Genomic DNA, 25,315 nt, shown 5'->3' with positions numbered 1-25,315 from the left:
TTTATAGATATACCACTCTCACCCATGAGGCTACTGAATTCTGACTGCCTTACAACTGAGACCAGTGATGTCTGACCAAGTTTAGTGCCCATGGCAGCCATTTAGCCTTGGCTAACAAGCTGACTCAGCTGCTTACATCATGCTGATCAGTACAAATGGTGTTGTTAAACAGCTTTCCCCACTTAAAACAATTCAGGTGAGCTTACTGAAACCAGACCAGAGATCAAATACTATTTGAAATCATTTCAAATATTTTATCTGGGCTTGATTGAGTTTCCTCCGTGTAATGGAACCAATAGAATGTAAGCAAAATAGCAAACCCCGCCCATCTGGCAATCCAGATAGACTAAACAAGGATTTGAAAGACTCCAAATAGGATTTGAACCCAGGTCTGCTTTGAACACTGCAAGGACGTCATACTGCTGAGCAAAACCTTGATATACTTCATATATTTGGTGTACTGGAACCAAAAGTGTAGAGTGTCATGATGCTATGTGAGGAATGCATGCAACTTTCAAGAAGATTTGTTTCATGTATCCTTGTAGGCATAGACAAGACACACAGAATACCAGGTATTCTTCTTCATCTCAGTGGGAGTCCTACTTGACAAAATTATTTCACAAATATACAAAACGCTATTGTACCTATGATGTGGACATTTTACTGGGTATCCCATGACGTTCACATTTTTCACTTGTTTTAATGTGTTCAGCTGAGCCAGTGATCTGATTACTGTTTGTTTTCTCCAGGCTATTATTGTTTTCATGTGTATCCATTACAAACTGGGTTCTTCAATCAGGGTTCTTTTTTTTTAGCTGAGTAGGTGGGACAGTGAGTGATGCTACCCCCCTCCCCAATGAATCATGATAACCCATGCAGATAGATACACTAAACTAGGCTATATTGACTCATGCTTTATCTGCAGTTCTCTTCATAAAAGGAACATTACACAGCCCATGGCAATAACTTCTTCAGATACCCTTCACGTTGAGAGCCCGCATTCTACATTTGTACTTGAAACGAGAGCCGCATCACACCCACAGAGCTAAACGCAAGAGTTGGATCCAAACCGTCGGAGTACTCCAGAGGCACCCAACGCTCTCAAGGTACTTACATAGCCTACCCCAAAATGGTTTTCCATCTGAGTTCGGCCGGTAATGCTTCAGGCAAAAGAGATGGCAAGCCCTCGCTAAGCAGCTCTCCTGTAAGGGCATGAAGAGGCTGTATATAAACAGAAAGCGGTGAAATGAAACGTGTCTGTATGGTACTTTACACGTTGCACTGAATACTAACAACTAGCTGTATCTTTTTCAATTAGGTGGTTTATCAATGCTAGAATCCTCGTGAGCGAAGTTCAACTGTCGTACCCCATCCGAACACGACATATAAGCTCGTTTTACTCCACTGTAAATGGAACCAAATACCATATAGCTTCAAAACATGGTTGAAACTATCATTGTGATATCATGGATGGTCAGTCCTTGCATCCATAGCTCTCTCTCTTTGAATTTGAGACTGGTTTGATTTCTTGGGCTCTGTCCCTCAGCTTTCTACCAAAAACACAGGTGGGGTGGCCACTTGATAAATTGTTTCAATTAAGGATTTCAGCTTTAACACTGTTGGAAATTTGAGTAAAGAGACACAAATGGAATCCCAAGAAACATTGGCTTTTGGCAGGTGGGTGTCTGTGATTGGAATATCACCAACCTCTACAGGGAAAGGAGTGGACAGAATCAAGATAACTTAAATATGGAGATTTTAGGTTCTGGACTCTCCCAGGTAGCTGTCGGGCAGACTCATGCCCGGTTGAAGATTCACAGAGCTGGGATGGATATCTCTACTCACAGCTGTTCAAAACTGGACCTACCTCATAGTGAACCAAATGAAAGCCTGAATGTCCACCCAGGGAAATCTATCCTTTTCTGTAAAGTGTGTATAATCGAATGACTGTCAGATCGCATTAAAGCACATTCCTGGATTCCCTTAAAGACACAGAACATATTGATAGTGCAGTACAGAAGTGAGAATTCTGACAAAAGTTGATTTGGAGATTGCATGTTATTGGCCTAAGCATGTTACAACTGTATCTGGTGTGCTGTTGCAGCGAGGATAAAGGGGATTAGCTTTGTTATTGACTTATGTCAAGTCTTCCTTTTACTAACAATTGATTTCTTTTTTTGGCGAACACATCAAATAGAGTGAATCATGACTACATAGGGCATATTGAAATAAGCCTTACATTAATCCCTTTCGCTTTATAATAAAGATTTACATCCTGGAACTTGTATTAGCTAAGTAGCTCAGACATCTTTGCTAAGAGCCTTCCTTCAGTTCCTATTATCCAACATCAGCAGGTTTAAAGAAATGGGGATGAGCTTTGCCATTTGAAGAGGAGAAGAAATTATAGGGGTATTTGGGATGAAGGTGCAGTGATATGTTTCTGGGTTTTGTAGGGCTCTAGTATTTTTTTCTGTGTGTGTTTGTGCGCCAAGTGCATGCGTGCAGTCGCGTATGTGTGTGTGTATGGTGTGTGTACAAGTGTCTGTGTTGCACCCTGTGCAGGTATCAAGAGAGGATGGCTTCAAGTCATTTCACAGGGCGTCTGTTAAGAACTCTGTTTCGGTGCCCAGGAATACCATTAACCATGTATGTAACAAAAGAAACTTGCACATGGCTGCAGTTACCTGGCAACATGACAAGGTAACTGGACGTTAGAAAACCCAACAAAAGATTAGTTGATTTATTTTTTCTGTCCAGCAGCTTGTACCTTGAGTGCATCCCAATTGGCACCCTATTGCCCTAAATAGCGCACCTATCGGCCCTGTTCAAAAGTAGTGCACTAGACAGGGAATAAGGTGCCATTTGAGATGTAATCCATGACAAAGACACCCTCTCTTGATTCTTGCAAGGTTGAAAGTGTTTTACTCTGAATAATAGCAGCCTCCAAATAAATATAATTACTGTGAGAGGAGAAGAGAGGAGATTTCTTAGAAAATGAATGGTGGGAACTCTGGATTACTGTACACACAGATATGTCAGCAGTTGTCTAGAGGCAGTGTACGAACCAATTAAACTCTTTTAAAAGCTTCCTAGGTCATCATGTCATGTATTTCAACTGCAGGTTTCATCCATCTGTTATTGCTATGAATTAAATATGTAATTATCACACAGCTGAATCTACTGAAATGTCCAAACATACACATAATGTCACCTAATGAATTCAATGAGTTGGTATTCATTAGTAGATTATTTGTAATGCTGTATTTAGCTGGATATAGTTAGAGAACATTTCATAATTACTGAGTATGGTTGTTTGTATTTTAATTAAGATCCTGATGGAATGAATATGGTGGACAGTTAGAAAGGAGGTAGGCAGGCAGGCACACACTACACATTTACCTTGAGTGTACAGCAGAGGGAGTGAGACTCCAGTTTGTTTACTGTTTCAGAGAATTGCATACAGTGGACAGGATGTACAAGCCTGGTCTCATAGACAAGACGTAACATAGTAAAAGTAAATCCGGGACTCTCAACATTGTATGGCATGTTACATTTCGTATGGTTACGTAAGACAGGTGGTTACGTAAGACAGAAATGAAATTAGGGTGGTTAGTCGGGGTGGATGGCTGGGCGTATAACTTGGACTTATAGCAAACCAAAGGTTGTGAGTTCAAATCTCATCACAGACAACTTTAGCTAATTAGCAACTTTTCAGCTACTTATTACTTTTTAGCTACTTTGAAACTATTTAGCATGTTAGCTAACCCTTCCCCTAACTCTAACCCTTTAACCTAATTTCTAAACATAAACATAACCCTACCCTTAACCCCAACTCCTAACCCCTAGCCTAGCTAACATTAGCCACCCGGCTAAAATTCGTAACATGTCATACATTTTGCAAATATGTAACACATTGTACATTTTGAAAATTCAAAACATATAATAGAAATTGTAATACGTAACATATCATACTAAATGGGTCATGGACATCCACAAATGAATAAATACCAAATGAAAAGTAACATATCATACTAAATGTCACATCGCGGATTCACGTACAGAATAATACGAAATGCTCTGAGACCAGGTTGGATATACAGAATGTCTTGCAAGAGCATCAAAATAACTCCTCTTTATTTATCCGGCCTTGGAAAGCTAGAATACCTTTCAGCATGCATTGGTTTAGTTGACTGCCAGTACATTGTGTTCCAGCTTTTGGCTGTGTGTCTTGGTTACCATTACATACATTTGGTAGTCAATACACGTTGTGTCCATATTAGGACAGTGTCAGAGTCTCATTGGGCCTATTCACTTCAAGCTGAAACAAAGCTCTCTCCTGGTGGGTACAGAGGTCAACTCAAAGACCCGGTGATACCAAGATAGAGCTATTCTCACTCCCCCACACTGTCTGTCACAGCGACTGCAGCCTCAGAGACACCCATAAATAAACACACAATGGCTGATAGATGAGGCCAAGGTGCTATCAGGAAAGGGCTAACATTAAATCATCTTAAGGCATGTGCTGCAAGAAATGTCTTCCCCCCCAATCCCTCTCCTCCACCCCTCTTCTCCCCTGAGCCCAGCTGCTACTCACTCTGTTCCCTGTCTTCTAATGAGTCTACAGGATAGATATTGCTTCTGTCACGGGGAAAACAAATGGAAGCCCGCTACAGTGTTCACTCTGAGTGCTGCTCGGTTCAAACATGCTGATCCAGGCGAAGTCACCAATCAATCTGCCGTAATGCTCTTTAAAGACTCACAGGAGAATGGAGAAACGGGATGAATGTACAGAATGAACCATTGTGGATGGAGCTGGTGGAGAAATATGTATGCTTTCATTGAGGAAAGGCCTGGTGATTCAAGGTTAATGTTGAGCGGAATCTCTGAGAAATCTGTACTGCAAACTGTACTGGATACTGAAAACGCATGTATCACTTGCCTAAGAAATGACAGGGTAAGCTGGCATGGATCACTGTTTTCTTGTCTACAACTTTAAAGAATTGTCAGTTTTCCGTTGTGTCAAGCTCCTCCGTTCACTCTTGATTGGCAGCAACTAAATTACAAACCTCTCCTTTGAATTATGTCTGTGACCAAGCCAGATGTCTCTTTTAGCATGGATCCATTAAAAAAGCCACCAAAGACTTCAACAGTGTGACTTTTACAAGTATCATACAGTAGGCCCTATCCTAAAATTACCTCTCGCAAGTAACGCCTTACCCTGAGTGAAAAAGGATTTAAAGACATTTTCCTGGTACTTTAGATGACTTTTTAACCAGTAGATCTGAAAGTAGCACCCACGAGCCAAAAGTGGTCCCAGAAAATTGCGTACTACACCACATACTTGCAGACATGTGCACCACGTCATTGCGCTCTCTCTCTCTCTCTCTCTCTCTCTCTCTCTCTCTCTCTCTCTCTCTCTCTCTCTCTCTCTCTCTCTCTCTCTCTCTCTCTCTCTCTCTCTGCTGTGTGTGCATGATATGCCTCTTGCTAGCTGTCACTCACATGGCGAGGGGCTTAAGCTCAATTGTTGAACTAATTACGAGGGGGCTGACCCACGTGGGGGTAAATGTAGGGCAGCACAGCTTTCAGAAATACAGTGGCTTTCAAACTAGGGATTTGGTGGTAAGACAATAATTCTGCTCATAGATTATGCATGTATGAACTACACATTGACACATCCAGCCCAAAGCGGGAGATTTAAAAAAAAAAATACTTAGTAGTCTCTAAAGTTCAGGAGCATGTCTTTACTCCTATATCCTTACTGGACAGCACAATGGATTCATCATTAACATGAGTTGAGAGAAGGCAGTATATCAGGGATAGTGACGGTTATATAGCAACCTTGGTTGAGACAAATGCAGAAACAGGAGGTAAAGCAGAAACCACAGTAATTTAAAGTTGCAATACTGAACTTTTTGGGTGACCTGACCCAAATTCACATAGAAATGTGAATCTGTCATAGATCTGTCATTCTCATTGAAAGAAAGTCTAAGAAGCACTATATGTGCGCTATTTCTATGCTCCCTGTTCTGTTTTTGTGTCTTTTACATTCAGTTTTGTACACCAGCTTCCATCAGCTGAAAATACAATATTTTTGGTTATGGAAAATAAAAACATTAAAACACATACTTACTTCTCAAAGGGAAATTAGGGGAACTATTAGATTTTTTTCAACCAGGAAATGGTGGAGCAATTTCTGCATAGCTTTAACTAATAAAACACTGAAGCATCCTCTTCCCATTGAAATTAAGACAGCCAAACCATACTGTATAATTCAGTAAAGGTCCACTCTTTGGCTGTTTTTTTAGTGTGGAATGGATTCTTGAATAAGCCAGCATTTTATTGCTAAAGAGTAAGTCATTATTTTTGATTATACAGTACATTTAGACCCAGGGACACATCCCTCTACCTTTAATCAGTCAAGTTGTGGCCATGCCTCCCACGTCACCCAGTATCCAAACACACAACCTCCACTATCTTGTCTTCTCCTCTCTCTGCCACAAAAATAAGTTATTGAGTGGGTATCACTTGAAAACATTGGGCAACACTCTCCTTCTCCAAATCCACAGAGCCCCCTCCCTCCCCCATGACAAAGACAATACTATAATGTTGGTACCAAACTTAAATAGTGTATCACTTCTACTAACAATGTTCACTGGTTTCCGTTGCTTTAATATCACATGGGACTACCCTTTTAAGTTAGATCAGTAAGCTATACTCCATTGGGTAGCTTCAGGCTTTGTTACGGCCCCTCTTCAAGATGATCTTATATAAGAGGATGTTATTTTTCAACAGAAGGCGCACCGTTAAGGTAGCATCTTTTGAAGTTTAAAGTCAACCTTAAAAGTTGTTCCAGTTATGTTCAAGTATACTGATACGATGCATGAACTAGGACATAACTTATGACATACTAGATAAAATACATTATACAGTAAGAGGAAAAATCCAGTAGCTTGTCTGTAAGTCAAAGAGAACCAGACCTGGGTTCAAATAGTTTTGGAAATGATTTCTGATATGGTCTTGATTGAGTTTACCTGGTGTAATGGAACCAATAGAATAGTTGCAAAAGTGCTGACGTTGCCCATCTGGCACTCCAGGCAGACTAAAACGAGCACTGCAAATATTTGAAAAAAACTCAAATAGTATTTGAACCCAGGTCTGAATAGAAGACAACACAGGAAAGATGAGTAAGTAGGCTAATACCCAGCTGAAGTGTGTCATTGAGTTCTTAAAACAGAAAGGCATCATCAAACACACACTGAAGAGAGGGATGTATTCCCCCAGTCACTGAGACAGTCCTTTGATGCAGAACCATCCCTCCTCCCTCTCACTCACTATGCTGTTGATGAATGAGCAGAAAGTGTGTCAGGAGGCCTGGAAAAAAAAAAGATAAAGAGAAGAACATCAGATAGAATTTATTCAGAGGGGTTCTCTGTAGAACTAAATCTCAATTTCAGTGGCTGGAATTATACATTAGCATGAATGTTTTCCTGTGGATTTCGGGACTCTGAGCAGGACTTGTGGGGTCAGTAATCTGGAACTATGGACCAAAGTTACCCTGACCATTTTAGATCGCATCCTTCTCCCAATTGTGACAATGATTCCGTCATTACGTAACAATGGGGATTCAGTCATTACCATAACACTGAAAGAGTGGCTTGGCCCATAATGGATTTAGTGCAGGGACTGACAAATTCAGAACGGCATGGTATAATATCTGCATTGGCATCCCACAAACAAGAAACACCCCCAAATCAAATGAAATGGGAGAAACAAAGAAGACATACAGGAAGGATTATTTGAAGAAAAGCCTATCACAATAAAGCCAATGAGATGTATTAGGTTCTTCGGGGGACTCAAACACGTACCAAAACATGCAACACTCATATGAATGCACTCTTACCAATTTGGTTTAATTGGTGCAGCATGTTCAATGCCATCTCTTTGAAGTAGAAAAACACATGAGATGTGTCTCTGGTGTATTCTGTTTGTTTGACAATCAGGTGTTAGTGCAAGAGTCGTGCGGATGGTTTGAATGTTAAATGCCTTACACAATTAATTTCTGATCCATCGGGGTCTTGTCTACTATAAACATAAGAGTGTAGGTAGGATTTGGAATGGTGGTCTCTTTTTCAAGGAGAATATGGCGAAGGGCAAACTTTGGGGTAGATTCTGTAGATACAGAAGTAGATATTTTTCTCCCGCAACGTGGGGTTTACTGACCTCTAGAGTGATTTTTGTGACATTCCGGGACCAAACATTTCAGCCATCTATCACAATGTCTGTCATCCCTCCTAAAGTGCCTATAAAAATGTACAAACTGGAAGGTCCCTAGATGAACGGAAACTGTAGTGTTGTTATTAGTTGTGACATGTCCTGACAAGAACTAGGACTGCTATTTCAAACACCACAACAAATATTGACCATATGGAGGTCGAAACCAGTGACATACACGAGCCGTCACATACGACATCGGAAATATAGGAAACCCTAAACTGTAACACCTCACGATAGAACAATTCAGTTCAGAGGCAACCCTGCATCAAATAACTGTACATATGAAGTGTAGACATTCTGATTTGTATTCTAATTCATGGCAAATGTATGTAATCTCAAGTTCAAAGTGTTTTCTGACACCAATGAATGGGTTTATGTGATAATGCAAGGACTTGCGAACACAGCTCCCTCTCATACTCTCAAGGCAAATATGTTCTTACTCCCTTGGTGACAAGCCATGTACTGTCTTACCAGATGAGGACTTCTCTCAGGCCAACAACATGTTTTTAGCTTTTCAAGCTTTATTGGAGAGTGATCCCTGTGGTTCAAACCATCTTTGCTGTTATCTGGTGCCCTGCAAGCTACTGGCTTTTTGCTTTCACAAAGATCTGTGTTTGATGCACTTGAATATTGTCACATTGATTGATGTAGGGCCAGGTGCACTTTGGTGAGAGACTGTGAATTAGATAACAGAATGCAGTATAAGGCAGATTTTTTGTCAATCTAGCAGATCACTGGATTAGAACAGGGTGTTCTAGTCAAGAGGAAAGGCTTTGAATGGTGTGGAAAAGTAAGGGACTGTACACAAACATAGGAGCATTCTAGGAGGCGTTTCAATGTCTTGCAAGGGATACTGTTACTGAGAACTGCACCATTTCTTCAAGCCCCAAAGACATGTTCGTAATTGAGTTCAGTTCATTTGGCAGGCTTTGGAAACAGCAACCCAGCTGGTAATGGAATTTGGGTTGGCTCTTCTCGCGTTGGTGGGGTTATTTGCAAGGTATTGAGGTGGTATCACAAGGTCAAAGAGAGGTGAAGTCCAAGAAAGATATCTGCAATTAAAAATGATAAAAGGCAACTCAGATTGGCAGAAATGATTAGTGTTCTCATGAGTGGCAACACCATTCCAACTTCCAACATGGAAGTTGGAGAGAAGAGAAGGGAGGAGGGGAGAGTGTACCGTATGGGGAGAATGTGGAAATTAAACAGAGCAGTCGTATCCCAGACTAAATGTGGGTGACTCAAAGAAAGTATACCTTGTTTCAAAAATACAGGAATATCATCCAGGGTTGGATGTGTTGATAATTATTTCATGAAACAAGCTGGGTGGGGAAATTACCATACATCTGCCTGCTCAAAGTGCTGAGTCCTGTTATTCTTAGATGATACTAATAATGGTATGTTACACAATGCAACTTTGGGATTGAGATCCATGGATCCCATTATGAAGTTTTAAGTAAGGAAGTATACAAATCTATCATCAGCAACCTTATTGAAGATGGGGGTGCCTGGGGATTGAACTGCCTACCGCAGCAGTTTCCCCTGCAATTATTCATATACACTATTGTTTTCTACCTGAGAGAACTGATAGGCTGCGAAGAAATTCATTTCCACAGTCTATATGTAGTCGCCAGATCCTCACGGTACCTTAGGGTTGATAAATATTGCATACTGTATATGATTAACTCTTGAAACCACTGCATATGAGGTATTATATGCCGATACTATGTAAAGTTGAATCACAACGTAGAGTGCTTGTGATTGGCTGTATTTTGTCGTGGGACTATTGCATTCAAGAATCATAATAGTAATGGATCAAATGAGATTGATCATTGGTGTAATAAAAGTGGGAAAAGTGGGAATTAGTTCCCAATGGTGCCTATTGGTTAGTCAATGCCTCCGTATCACCATTATTCCACAGCTGCCTTCGACACCTTTCTGACAGCTGTACCCTCTAATGCTGGGTTGAGATCCCCTCCAGGAAATACAGAATAATTTTCCCCCGGCATGTTACTACAACCAATTTATCAACCACCTATCCTACACAACATAGTCCCACTCTAATGCAACCCACACAATCACACCACTTGCCCCATAAGGGTACTGGTAATAATCAGAGTCATAACAGTTATGACTCCATCGTGTTATATTCCCTATACTGTATGAGTGATTTGTATTGGTTACATCTCAATGTCTCCTTAGATGTGCTGTTCTGTTGGCAGCAACCACAATGAGTAGGCTGCACTTTGGCATACAAAACCCTATTGGCTTTACTAGTAACAGTATGGTATGATAAATTCAGGAGGTGGAGCCAAATACTCAATGATTCATTGATGCCGTACTTACTATAACTTTCAAGGGAAAGGGTTGTTTTAAGCAATGGGTTGTTGATTTTGGGGCACTTTCTGACTAGTCTAATCCCCCGGGGCCATGCGGGTTAAGTGTGTTGTTGGTTCTGTGCCGCTGCATAAGGCTTCCCCCCAGGCAGGCTGACCTATAGTGTGGATGGTTCCTTTCAGTATGTCTGGCAGGTCCAACTTCAGAGTAATGGAATACTTATACTGTAGGTCACGACCCAGGGCCTTTGCTTTAACCTCTTACAGCTACCCCCTACTTTTTTCAATTTCCACCTGAAGACATTCCCAAATCTAACTGCCTGTAGCTCAGGCCCAGGACCAAGGATATGCATATTCTTGATTTAATTTGAAAGAAAAGTTTGTGTAAATGTGAATTGAATGTAGGATAATATAACACAATATATTTGGTTTAGATAATACAATGACAAAACCATACGTTTTTTCATTTTTATTGTTGTATCATCATCTTTAAAATGAACAAGACAAAACAAACATTCAGATAGGATGATGGGGACAATTTCAGTGAAAAACATAAGAGGGAAACTGTACTTGTGTAAAGTTTCAGAATGATAACTTCCAAAATGGGTGTGTGTGCTACATGACATTTATCATGAAGTCACCCAGGTGTCCCACACAAGTAGCCCAAATGTACCCAAGTGGCCAAATTGGTGAAGTTATTCATTTTGAATGGAATAACTATATACAAAATACCAAAATGGTATTCCTACCCCCAAAAAATGGAGATAAAACATGAAAAATATATATATACATTTACAAAATATCACTTTCAATATTTACAAGACCCTCAGTCTTCTACACAATATTGTGCTGCTGATGCCAGGTGCCATAGCAGTCTCTTTCTGCTGTAAAGCAGAGGGTCACCAAGCATGTGGTGTAGGTGATGGGGGACTTAATTTAGCAAAGAACACAGCGACGCCTCCATGCTGTGCCCTTTTGGCCCTGAGGCACATCCATGCCTGCAGAAATACACCACTTGTAGCAGGAGCTGGATGAACCAGCTTCAGTGGGGGATGGACACCTTGGCACTGGGGGCTCCCATTCGGAGTCAGTGTCACTGTGACAGAAAATGTTCAGTTTCAATAGTTTCACATATGAGCCCTGTATCAACAGTTATAATAAACATATATATATAGGGTACAGGGAACATAAGGTTGAATATATTATTATAGACTTGCTTCTACACCTGCATTGCTTGCTGTTTGGGGTTTTAGGCTGGGTTTCTGTACAGCACTTTGAGATATCAGCTGATGTACGAAGGGCTATATAAATACATTTGATTTGATTTGATAGACCTGCTAGATCTACTGTCTCATTTATATTATGACAGACCAGCTAGATCTACTGTCTATTTTATATTATGACATTTCAGCTAGATCTACTGTCTCTATTATATTATGACAGACCAGCTAGATCTACTATCTTTATTATATTACAACAGACCAGCTGTATCTACTGTCTCCATTTCACTTTGGCCATTGTTGTGGGCCTGCCCTCCCTTCAACAGCCTCCAATAGGCTATTTCATTTCACAAATAATATTTTATATTATTAATTTCAAACAACGGCATTAGCATGAGAAGAACTTACCAGTCCAAAATGATGTCCTCTCCGTTCCAAAAATATTCCTCCATTTGGGAATCGCTAAATGAATCGTCCTTCCAACAATCTCTGTCTCACTTTCCCGATCAATTTCTTCTAAAATTGTGTGTACATCTGTATATCTAGACTTAGATTTAGCTTTCCCTGACTTTGTCGCCATACTGATTGATATATAAACAGCTGAAGAGGCGCTTTACCAAAACAACGCTGTGCGTAACATGTGTGGCTCCTTCCGGTATGAATCTTCAATGGCGAATTAACCTCTTTATGCTGGAGTTTACTACATGGGTTGGTCTTCCAACACATAAACATTACATATTGCCATTTACCTCAGCTCATTGGCTATCTACCCAGCTAGATTTCAAGACGATCAGTGGTCATTGGGTTAAAATACAGTCAATCAATGAAACAGCGGTCATATCATTGGTGTTCAACGATGTCATTACTTGCTGTCTTCAAATCGGTTTCTTTCAGTCAATATGTCCCGCGAAATGACCCATCAGGTTTGGTTGCATTACAAACAAACCAGTTGATTGCAATGAAACCAAACATGACTGGAAAAGTCACGTTCTGTGTGGGTTATTTACCTGGAATGTGTCGTCGAAAATGGAACGAGACGGAATTCACGACACAAGCGGTTCACAAAATGTTTCGTGTTAGGCTATAAAAATGGATTTTATCAAACAAAAGCCCATTCATTGTGTAACAATGAGCATTGGGATTGCAAACAGAGGAAGATCTTCAACGGTAAACAATTTATTTTATTGCAGTTTGTGATTTTGTTACGCCTGTGCTGGTTGAAATAGTTGTTTTTTATGGGGCTCTATTTTCAGATAATCACATCGTATTCTTTCACAGTAAATCCTTTTTTAAATCTGACAACGCAGTTGGATTAGCAAGATTCTAGGCTTTCGAAACATGTGAGACACTTGTATTTTCATGAATATTTAATATGACTATTTATGTAGCGATCACCGTATGTTGTCGAATGTCATCCCGCTAACGGGTTCAGTGCGCAATGGTTAATCAAGCTAGATGGTGTGAAGCATTTTTTGGACATGTACTACAGTAAGAATACCCAATTTGTAGGAGGCACAGACCTACAGTCCATGATTGCCGTCGAAGATCATAATTGTACATAGCAAATTAAAACTGGGACAGTGTTAAATGTAACACTTTCAGTGTACACATGAATCCCACTAATCCAGTGTTAAATGAACCCTTTTGAGTATTGCAAAAGCAACACTTCCTTGAGAGTTAATATGTACACTGTGAGATTTAAAATGCAATTCTATTCAGTGTACATGGCTATGAACAAATATTTTGTGTATTTAAAGTCGCCGAAGGCACATCAGAACATCCAACATCCAACACACACAAATTCATTGATAAATACGGTTTTAATCACAATCCAGGAATACTGGTAATCATTTGTTTATCTTCACCGGACATTTAAATCATAAACTATTGAGCTTTTTCTAGATTCAATCATTCAACAGAAATGCATTAGGAACAAGAAATGTTGTCTCTGACATCTGTCCATTGTTCATCCTGTTGCTATAGCGTATAACAGGTGTGCTACAGAAATCATTGATTTGAATGGATGCAAAACCAGATATTACTGTCATACAATTGATATTATTTCATGAATAGAGCAACATTATAACCTAAATAAATAAGGGAGAAAAACAAACACAGATATCTATACCTAAATACATTTATGGCAGAACAGAACATGTTGACATTCCATAATGGGCCAGACAACATTAGAAGCCAGCAATGATGAGTGCACTTAATGCATGAAACAGTGTCAGATTGAATGTGCCAATGTGACTGAACGGGATTCAAACCCAGGTCTCTTGCATGCCACAAGACTGTGTTAGCCCTCTGAGCTAAAGATTAGGCATTAGCTCTGAAGGGCTAACTCAAGTCTTTGCATCTCGGGAAAGATTACTCATCTTACACCAAGACCAAGATATTGTATTCATCTTTCACCAAGACCAAGATATTTTATTCATCTTGCACCAAGACCAAGAGAAATGACTCATCTTACACCAAGACCAAGAGATATTACCTATCTTACGCCAAGAACAAGGGATATTAGTCATCTTACACCAAGACCCAGCCAACACTGCCTCATCTACACAGTAGAAAAGGGACGGGAAACCACAGGGTCTGTAACTGTTTAAAGGCCAGCGTGTGTAACCACACACACTCTGCCATTGTATCACTCAAACCCAAAACACACAACAAGCTTAATGATCAAGTAGCAAAGTGTATTTACATACCAGAGATACATGTCACTACTATAAGCAATTGGCTGCAAGTTGGTAATGGTAAAATACATGGGCGCACGATTTATTCTTTATGCGTATATAAATGTGTTATATTTTTGAAGACTGTCGTTGTGAATCCCAGCCATTGACCCCCAGGATATGATTGGTTGCTCTGTAACCAACCAGAGACTGGCAGTTTATCACAATCCTCTTGAACTGTACTTGTAACCTGAGATACAGGTCTAAGATGATAGGGTTAAGGTTATTTTCTTTTTTTAATCGCCACTACTCATGCGATATAACATGCATAGAGAAACAAGAGACAGTGCCATCTAGGCATGTTCTCTCGCCCAGAGCAGCATGATATGGACAAAGGCAATGTTTCACCAAATGTTAGCTACTCCCATGCCGTAGATTACATTTCCTCATGGGATGTGTTCGAATGTTTGGTTACAATCTAATGACTATGGCTCGTTGTCCTTGCCCTGTAGAACATAATTCATGCATCAGTTGTATACTGAGAGACTAATACATCATATGTGCTTCTTTGATAGCTGTGCAGAATAGATTATAGAAATATAGAAATGGATGACGATGATATGCCGCTATCAGTGGTCGCAATGACCTTGATTTACAATGCGTTGTGTTGTATTATTTATATTGGCTGTGCATTTGATAGATAGTCTCTCATGGCATTCATTGCTTATAAAAAAAAAAAATATGATCAACCCCATATGTTAATTCAATAGATGTTCAAGCATTTAAAGAGGACAAATGTCATCGGTATTTCACATTGTCTTATAAAACGGACAACTAATTAGACAACTCCAAATAAAAATGTGCACACTTACATCACATGTTATATACATTATATTTACAGTTGGAGGTCATTTCAGCAGTAAAGATCAGTCAAATGGTCAAAACCAAGCAATCCCTCAACCCTGCCACTTCCGTGGAATGTTGTGAACAGAGGGAGTCTATGGTCTACAATGCTAGCGCGCAAGAGAGGGAGTTAACATACTGTAGTTACAAAAATATCAGAATATTTCACAAAGACATGTTATACAGTATATAGTGCAAGGCCATTGGCAGGAGAGTTCAACAGCTACAGTATCAAAGGTGGAGCTGATTTAAAGGAATGCAGTCAATTTACTGAGTGAAATCCTGTCATGCATTCACAATATCAGGTGGAGAAGATGTGAACCGTGACATATTCATTGAGTGCAGTGGTGGGTATGTTTAGATTACCAATCAATATTCCAATTTCAAGACTGCTTGACAGGATTTTGAAAACTTAATGGACGCCAATTAGCAAAATCCAGAACCTGAGATATTATAACCCTCAACCCTAGACATTAATTTGCACCGGTGTTAAAATATTATAGTTCAGTATGTAATAATAATAATAATAGTAATAATAATAATAATGATGATAATAATAATAATAATAGCAATACTACTACTACTATTACTACTACTACTACTACTACTAATAATAATAATACACTGTACATAGACATACAGAAACAGGACCACTTCACTGTAAAATATGCAAATACTGTATGTGCACTTGAAAATGATATTATCTGACCAAGACAAAAAATATATACGTGATAAAGATGGCAAGCATCACAAAACATGAGAATATATTTTTTGCATTGATCCGCATTCATAACAAATAATATGTAAATAATGATAAAGTATACACCACAATTCATTGTGTATGTGCACAATACTTTACATAACATTTTGTATTTTATTTGGGTTTGTTAAAAAAAAAAAATGTTATGGTTACCTTTTCTTTCTTGCAGATTGCACAAATTGAAATGGGTATAAAGGACATTATCAAACTGCAGAGAGGGCAAAAAGACTGGGAAGTATACAGTCCCAGTCCTACATTATGGGTATTTATCTACATAGTACTGTACAAAATTTGAAGAATTAGCAATCCCACCCCAATCCACAATTTGAGTACGACTGCAAATATAAAACCTTGAACAAAGGAGTGAAAGCAGTTTGTCTGTGTTACATAGAGGCAGTCCTTTGTTTTTCCAAAACATTTCCTATCACGTAAAAAAAAAAAGACAAAATGATGACGAAGGAGAACAAAAAAAAAATGACAACACCATCTAACCCTAAAATCAGTCAATCAGTTGACATAATACATCCAGTAGATTAGATTAAAGAGGGAGAAAACGGAGGGGAAGATAATCCGCGACCACCTGTCGATGGCGTTTACGTCCGTCAGGTCAGGGATTTTGATTTTGAGCTGCGACGAGCGCCGCCGCAGTTTGTGCCTCTTGAGCTGGGCGTGCCTGTCGAGGCTATGGCGAGGACCCGAGGCCCGGCTCGCCTTCCTGCACTGGACGCCGGTACCTGTGCTGGTGTTGTCAAATCCCATGACGGAGGAGTTCCTGCTGTCCGCCAGGCTGGTGGTGACCTCATTTCCTGCCACCTCGTTGTGGATCTCCAGGGTGGTCAGCAGGATATTACCGTGGGATTCCGCCTGGAGATAGAAGTAGATGATTGATGTATGATCTGGAGCTACAACAACATGATGGTCCTGCTCTGGACAGGTTCAAGGGTGAGATGAGAACCGGAAATATATTCATTATATACCCATTTAGACCTGTGGTTCTCAATCCTGGTCCTGGGGACCCAAAGGGGTACACATTTATGTTTTTGCCCTAGCACTACACACCTGATTCAAATCATCAAAGCCCTTTGATGAGTTGATCATTTGAATCAGGTGTGTAGTGCAATTGAAAAAATAATCATGTGCACCCCTTTGGGTTCCCAGGACCAGGATTGAGAACCACTGATTTAGACCAATGACATACATTGGAGAATCAAGATATGAGACTATGTAGGAATGAGGTCACTTTGAATGAACGTTTGAATGGACAACACAGCACAATATCCGTTTTCTAGCAACACTACGGAACATAGGGCTTGCAGGTTGCATTGGACATGCAAATGTCAAACCAGAAGTTGAAAAAAGGACAATGGCAACTTGGGTAACAAGTGACACGTACAGACTCATTAAATTTTCATGCGGACATGAAAAAAATATATACATGTAATGTCAGTCAATTGTGACAAACAAGTCAGACAGATAGTGAAAAAAAAATGTGTCCGCTGGTCAAGACTCACCGACTGTGAGACACGGAGCGTTTTTGCTCTATTAGGCTGCTTAGTCAGCTTAAGAGATGACGTTTTACCTCCTTCCTGAGGAGACTAACCACAAGAAACACAACACCATATTTATAGAGTTTCTGATCTGCCGTCGTAAGAGTGTGCGGACTGCAAAGGTAACGCCCGACAACTTCTCAACCTGAAACCCAAGAAACTTGGAAGAACTTTGAAGAAGTTAGAGCGTCTCGACAGAGATCTTCATGACGACTTACCCGATTGGTGTCATATTTGGCCGCCCTCTCGTTGTTGGCCCTCTCGGCTTTCTCTGCCAGCTTCTTCTGCATCTGTGGCCCACGGCCGAAGAAGATGTAGTTGACGAAGGCGTACTCCAGCAGGGCCAGGAAGACCATGACGAAGCAGCCCATCAGGTACATGTCAATGGCCTTGACGTAGGGGATCTTGGGGAGTGTCTCTCTCAGATGGGTGTTGATGGTGGTCATGGTGAGCACAGTGGTGATCCCTGGATTACAATTGACAGTTTAAGGCAGGGTTCCCCAACTGGCCCCCGCAAGTTTTCTGAGAATTTTTTCAATTTTCATTGTTGGACATAAAGACTGTAAAAAAAAGTCAGGAAATCAGCTCCAAGTAATTTGAATTAAATCAATCTGTTCCCAAGTATCCCCATGCTTAATGGAGAGACATGTGATCCTATACAAATTTAAGCAAGGTTTGAAATAATTATGTTTTAGTCAAACATTATGTCTGTTTGAGATTCTTGTGGTCAATTTGCAGTCTACTAATTATTTGTAATTATGTTCCAACCAAACCACTTCCCAGAACAGAGGGGAATATTATTTGATAGAATTTTAGCCTCAGATTGCCTCGTTGTAGCCTGGTGCTCCAGTCTGTTTGTGTGCTTTTGCCAATTAACTCCTCCTCCAAAACATGCATGACGTGACAATGGTAGAAGAGTTGGCTACAGTATATAACGAATGGGACTTGGTCGTCTTGTTGTGCTCTGAGCCAAAATCAGAGATAATAACCTCCCCGAATAGAAATTCAAAAGTTAGTCCTCTACTTGCCCCTCGGACACCACCAACCTCAAATAACTCGTTGAATAATTGTGTACATTCAGCCTCCAGCTGTGAGTGACATTTTAACCGTGGAAGGAGTTGAATGTCTCATGTTAAATATACTACACATTCTGTCCTAAAGAAAGGCCCCTAAATGGAAACAATGCATTCTTTGCACATGCTTTGTCTGTTGTCCGTGCAGAAACACATATGTAGGAAAACTGACCTCAAATAAAATAGTAACATGTATTTTCTTTGACAAGAAATATAAACCATGTGTATCAGTAGCTAGTACTGTCATAAAGCCACACTGGAGGTAGTTAGAGTGTAGGATCAATCTGGCCCTTTCCTTGATTTATTGGAACATTAAAGGAGACAGTTAAGTATTACCGGTTTGCTGTGACAGTGTGTGTATGTGTGTGTGTGTGTGTGTGTGTGTGTGTGTGTGTGTGTGTGTGTGTGTGTGTGTGTGTGTGTGTGTGTGTGTGTGTGTGTGTGTGTGTGTGTGTGTGTGTGTGTGTGTGTGTGTGTGTGTGTGTGTGTGTTTCTCTCTCTCTGAGGAACAGCAGCATTCTCCCCTTTTGCTTTTACTCATGGCAACGATCTCTGTGGTTTTGCTGAACGGCAGCCATGTTCTTTATCGGTGTTCCCTCTGTGGTTCTATTACTCTCTGTCCTTCACTGCACCCACCGACCTGACAATTTAATCACAGGGCCATGTGCCCGTGGGCCTCCCTTCTTTTTCATCAGGAGACCGGACTCTCTGGGGATAAATATATTTTTATGGAGCGCCTCTCTCTCTCTCTCTCTCTCTCTCTCTCTCTCTCTCTCTCTCTCTCTAGCCACTTTCAAAGGAAAAATGTCAGGCATTACTTCCCAAAAGGTGTATAGGTATTATGCATTTAAATAGTACGTCCCAAAAGGTGTGTAGGTATTATGCATTTAAATAGTACTTCCCAAAAGGTGTGTAAGTATTATGCATTTAAATAGTACCTCCCCAGAAGGTGTGTAGGTTTTATGCATTTAAATAGTACCTCCCAAAAGGTGTGTAGGTATTATGCATTTAAATAGTACGTCCCAAAAGGTGTGTAGGTATTATGCATTTAAATAGTACCTCCGAAAAGGTGTATAGGTATTATGCATTTAAATAGTACCTCCCAAAAGGTGTATAGGTATTATGCATTTAAATAGTACTTCCCAAAAGGTGTGTAGGTATTATGCATTTAAATAGTACCTCCCAAAAGGTGTATAGGTATTATGCATTTAAATAGTACTTACCAAAAGGTGTGTATGTATTATGCATTTAAATAGTACTTCCCAAAAGGTGTGTAGGTATTATGCATTTAAATAGTACCTCCCAAAAGGTGTGTAGTTTTTATGCATTTAAATAGTACCTCCCAAAAGGTGTATAAGTATTATGCATTTAAATACTACTTCCCAAAAGGTGTGTAGGTATTATGCATTTAAATAGTACCTCCCAAAAGGTGTGTAGGTATTATGCATTTAAATAGTACCTCCGAAAAGGTGTATAGGTATTATGCATTTAAATAGTACCTCCCAAAAGGTGTATAGGTATTATGCATTTAAATAGTACTTCCCAAAAGGTGTATAGGTATTATGCATTTAAATAGTACTTCCCAAAAGGTGTATAGGTATTATGCATTTAAATAGTACCTCCCAAAAGGTGTATAGGTATTATGCATTTAAATAGTACTTCCCAAAAGGTGTATAGGTATTATGCATTTAAATAGTACTTCCCAAAAGGTGTATAGGTATTATGCATTTAAATAGTAGCTCCCAAAAGGTGTGTAGGTATTATGCATTTAAATAGTACCTCCCAAAAGGTGTGTAGGTATTATGCATTTAAATAGTACTTCCCAAAAGGTGTGTAGGTATTATGCATTTAAATAGATCTTCCCAAAAGGTGTGTAGGTATTATGCATTTAAATAGTACGTCCCAAAAGGTGTGTAGGTATTATGCATTTAAATAGTACTTCCCAAAAGGTGTGTAGGTATTATGCATTTAAATGGTACGTCCCAAAAGGTGTGTAGGTATTATGCATTTAAATAGTACTTCCCAAAAGGTGTGTAGGTATTATGCATTTAAATAGTACCTCCGAAAAGGTGTATAGGTATTATGCATTTAAATAGTACCTCCCAAAAGGTGTATAGGTATTATGCATTTAAATAGTACCTCCCAAAAGGTGTGTAGGTATTATGCATTTAAATAGTACCTCCGAAAAGGTGTATAGGTATTATGCATTTAAATAGTACCTCCCAAAAGGTGTATAGGTATTATGCATTTAAATAGTACTTCCCAAAAGGTGTGTAGGTATTATGCATTTAAATAGTACCTCCCAAAAGGTGTGTAGGTGTTATGCATTTAAATAGTACCTCCCAAAAGGTGTGTAGGTATTATGCATTTAAATAGTACTTCCCAAAAGGTGTGTAGGTATTATGCATTTAAATAGTACCTCCCAAAGGTGTGTAGGTATTATACATTTAAATAGTACCTCCCAAAAGGTGTATAAGTATTATGCATTTAAATAGTACTTCCCAAAAGGTGTATAGGTATTAAGCATTTAAATAGTACTTCCCAAAAGGTGTATAGGTATTATTCATTTAAATAGTACTTCCCAAAAGTGTGTAGGTATTATGCATTTACATAGTACCTCCCAAAAGGTGTATAGGTATTATGCATTTAAATAGTACTTACCAAAACGTGTGTAGGTATTATGCATTTAAATAGTACCTCCCAAAAGGTGTGTAGGTATTATGCATTTAAATAGTACCTCTGAAAAGGTGTATAGGTATTATGCATTTAAATAGTACCTCCCAAAAGGTGTATAAGTATTATGCATTTAAATGGTACTTCCCAAAAGGTGTATAGGTATTATGCATTTAAATAGTACTTCCCAAAAGGTGTATAGGTATTATTCATTTAAATAGTACTTCCCAAAAAGTGTGTAGGTATTATGCATTTACATAGTACCTCCCAAAAGGTGTATAGGTATTATGCATTTAAATAGTACTTACCAAAAGGTGTGTAGGTATTATGCATTTAAATAGTACTTCCCAAAAGGTGTGTAGGTATTATGCATTTAAATAGTACTTCCCAAAAGGTGTGTAGGTATTATGCATTTAAATAGTACCTCCCAAAAAGTGTGTAGGTATTATGCATTTAAATAGTACCTCCGAAAAGGTGTATAGGTATTATGCATTTAAATAGTACCTCCCAAAAGGTGTATAGGTATTATGCATTTAAATAGTACTTCCCAAAAGGTGTATAGGTATTATGCATTTAAATAGTACTTCCCAAAAGGTGTATAGGTATTATGCATTTAAATAGTACCTCCCAAAAGGTGTATAGGTATTATGCATTTAAATAGTACTTCCCAAAAGGTGTATAGGTATTATGCATTTAAATAGTACTTCCCAAAAGGTGTATAGGTATTATGCATTTAAATAGTAGCTCCCAAAAGGTGTGTAGGTATTATGCATTTAAATAGTACCTCCCAAAAGGTGTGTAGGTATTATGCATTTAAATAGTACTTCCCAAAAGGTGTGTAGGTATTATGCATTTAAATAGATCTTCCCAAAAGGTGTGTAGGTATTATGCATTTAAATAGTACGTCCCAAAAGGTGTGTAGGTATTATGCATTTAAATAGTACTTCCCAAAAGGTGTGTAGGTATTATGCATTTAAATGGTACGTCCCAAAAGGTGTGTAGGTATTATGCATTTAAATAGTACTTCCCAAAAGGTGTGTAGGTATTATGCATTTAAATAGTACCTCCGAAAAGGTGTATAGGTATTATGCATTTAAATAGTACCTCCCAAAAGGTGTATAGGTATTATGCATTTAAATAGTACCTCCCAAAAGGTGTGTAGGTATTATGCATTTAAATAGTACCTCCGAAAAGGTGTATAGGTATTATGCATTTAAATAGTACCTCCCAAAAGGTGTATAGGTATTATGCATTTAAATAGTACTTCCCAAAAGGTGTGTAGGTATTATGCATTTAAATAGTACCTCCCAAAAGGTGTGTAGGTGTTATGCATTTAAATAGTACCTCCCAAAAGGTGTGTAGGTATTATGCATTTAAATAGTACTTCCCAAAAGGTGTGTAGGTATTATGCATTTAAATAGTACCTCCCAAAGGTGTGTAGGTATTATACATTTAAATAGTACCTCCCAAAAGGTGTATAAGTATTATGCATTTAAATAGTACTTCCCAAAAGGTGTATAGGTATTAAGCATTTAAATAGTACTTCCCAAAAGGTGTATAGGTATTATTCATTTAAATAGTACTTCCCAAAAAGTGTGTAGGTATTATGCATTTACATAGTACCTCCCAAAAGGTGTATAGGTATTATGCATTTAAATAGTACTTACCAAAACGTGTGTAGGTATTATGCATTTAAATAGTACCTCCCAAAAGGTGTGTAGGTATTATGCATTTAAATAGTACCTCTGAAAAGGTGTATAGGTATTATGCATTTAAATAGTACCTCCCAAAAGGTGTATAAGTATTATGCATTTAAATGGTACTTCCCAAAAGGTGTATAGGTATTATGCATTTAAATAGTACTTCCCAAAAGGTGTATAGGTATTATTCATTTAAATAGTACTTCCCAAAAGTGTGTAGGTATTATGCATTTACATAGTACCTCCCAAAAGGTGTATAGGTATTATGCATTTAAATAGTACTTACCAAAAGGTGTGTAGGTATTATGCATTTAAATAGTACTTCCCAAAAGGTGTGTAGGTATTATGCATTTAAATAGTACTTCCCAAAAGGTGTGTAGGTATTATGCATTTAAATAGTACCTCCCAAAAAGTGTGTAGGTATTATGCATTTAAATAGTACCTCCGAAAAGGTGTATAGGTATTATGCATTTAAATAGTACCTCCCAAAAGGTGTATAGGTATTATGCATTTAAATAGTACCTCCCAAAAGGTGTGTAGGTATTATGCATTTAAATAGTACCTCCCAAAAGGTGTATAAGTATTATGCATTTAAATAGTCCTTCCCAAAAGGTGTATAGGTATTATGCATTTAAATAGTACTTCCCAAAAGGTGTATAGGTATTATTCATTTAAATAGTACGTCCCAAAAGGTGTGTAGGTATTATGCATTTAAATAGTACCTCCCAAAAGATGTGTAGGTATTATGCATTTAAATAGTACTTCCCAAAAGGTGTATAGGTATTATTCATTTAAATAGTACTTCCCAAAAAGTGTGTCGGTATTATGCATTTAAATAGTACCTCCCAAAAGGTGTATAGGTATTATGCATTTAAATAGTACTTACCAAAAGGTGTTTAGGTATTATGCATTTAAATAGTACTTCCCAAAAGGTGTGTAGGTATTATGCATTTAAATAGTACTTCCCAAAAGGTGTATAGGTATTATGCATTTAAATAGTACTTCCCAAAAGGTGTGTAGGTATTATGCATTTAAATAGTACTTCCCAAAAGGTGTGTAGGTATTATGCATTTAAATAGTACCTCCCAAAAGGTGTGTAGGTATTATGCATTTAAATAGTACCTCCGAAAAGGTGTATAGGTATTATGCATTTAAATAGTACCTCCCAAAAGGTGTATAGGTATTATGCATTTAAATAGTACCTCCCAAAAGGTGTGTAGGTATTATGCATTTAAATAGTACCTCCCAAAGGTGTGTAGGTATTATACATTTAAATAGTACCTCCCAAAAGGTGTATAAGTATTATGCATTTAAATAGTCCTTCCCAAAAGGTGTATAGGTATTATGCATTTAAATAGTACTTCCCAAAAGGTGTATAGGTATTATTCATTTAAATAGTACGTCCCAAAAGGTGTGTAGGTATTATGCATTTAAATAGTACCTCCCAAAAGATGTGTAGGTATTATGCATTTAAATAGTACTTCCCAAAAGGTGTATAGGTATTATTCATTTAAATAGTACTTCCCAAAAAGTGTGTCGGTATTATGCATTTAAATAGTACCTCCCAAAAGGTGTATAGGTATTATGCATTTAAATAGTACTTACCAAAAGGTGTTTAGGTATTATGCATTTAAATAGTACTTCCCAAAAGGTGTGTAGGTATTATGCATTTAAATAGTACTTCCCAAAAGGTGTATAGGTATTATGCATTTAAATAGTACTTCCCAAAAGGTGTGTAGGTATTATGCATTTAAATAGTACCTCCCAAAAGTGTAAATAGTACTTCCCAAAAGGTGTGTAGGTATTATGCATTTAAATAGTACCTCCCAAAAGTGTAAATAGTACTTCCCAAAAGGTGTGTAGGTATTATGCATTTAAATAGTACTTCCCAAAAAGTGTGTAGGTATTATGCATTTAAATAGTACCTCCCAAAAATGAGAAAGTGGTAAGTACTCCACATCTGCTAACATACTGGTCTGCTACTGAACAATGAACTATTTGGGTTAGTCTACTGGTAATTACTGTGGTATAGAGCCTATACTGTGCTTTAGAGCCTACAGTATGTGATCCTGTGTGGCTCAGTTGGTAGAGCATAGCGCTTGCACCGCCAGCGTTGTGGGTTAAATTCCCAAGGCCATGTCAAATGTATGC

General features: G+C 38.6%; 1 protein-coding gene across 5 annotated transcripts in view; it reads right to left on the bottom strand.

The window, feature by feature from the left end:
- Window positions 1–13,634: 13,634 nt before the first annotated feature.
- LOC118363795 (gamma-aminobutyric acid receptor subunit beta-3-like) overlaps window positions 13,635–25,315 on the bottom strand; it is a 57,966-nt gene continuing 46,285 nt past the window's right edge. For 3 of the 5 annotated variants that reach the window (XM_052488628.1, XM_052488633.1, XM_052488631.1), the window contains 3 exons: window positions 17,937–18,184; window positions 17,683–17,766; window positions 13,635–17,035 (listed from right to left, as the gene is read on the bottom strand). In XM_052488628.1, coding sequence (XP_052344588.1) covers window positions 16,679–17,035; window positions 17,683–17,766; window positions 17,937–18,184 — 689 coding nt within the window. In that variant the 3' untranslated portion in view covers window positions 13,635–16,678. The remainder of the gene's footprint in view (window positions 17,036–17,682; window positions 17,767–17,936; window positions 18,185–25,315) is intronic. The other 2 variants (XM_052488630.1, XM_052488632.1) reach the window with 1 other exon arrangement.

The sequence above is a fragment of the Oncorhynchus keta genome, chromosome 30, assembly GCF_023373465.1.
Source record: "Oncorhynchus keta strain PuntledgeMale-10-30-2019 chromosome 30, Oket_V2, whole genome shotgun sequence".
Lineage (NCBI taxonomy): Eukaryota > Metazoa > Chordata > Actinopteri > Salmoniformes > Salmonidae > Oncorhynchus > Oncorhynchus keta.
The sequence above is the reverse complement of the archived record's forward strand: the minus strand, read 5'-3'. Positions and strand labels throughout refer to the sequence as shown.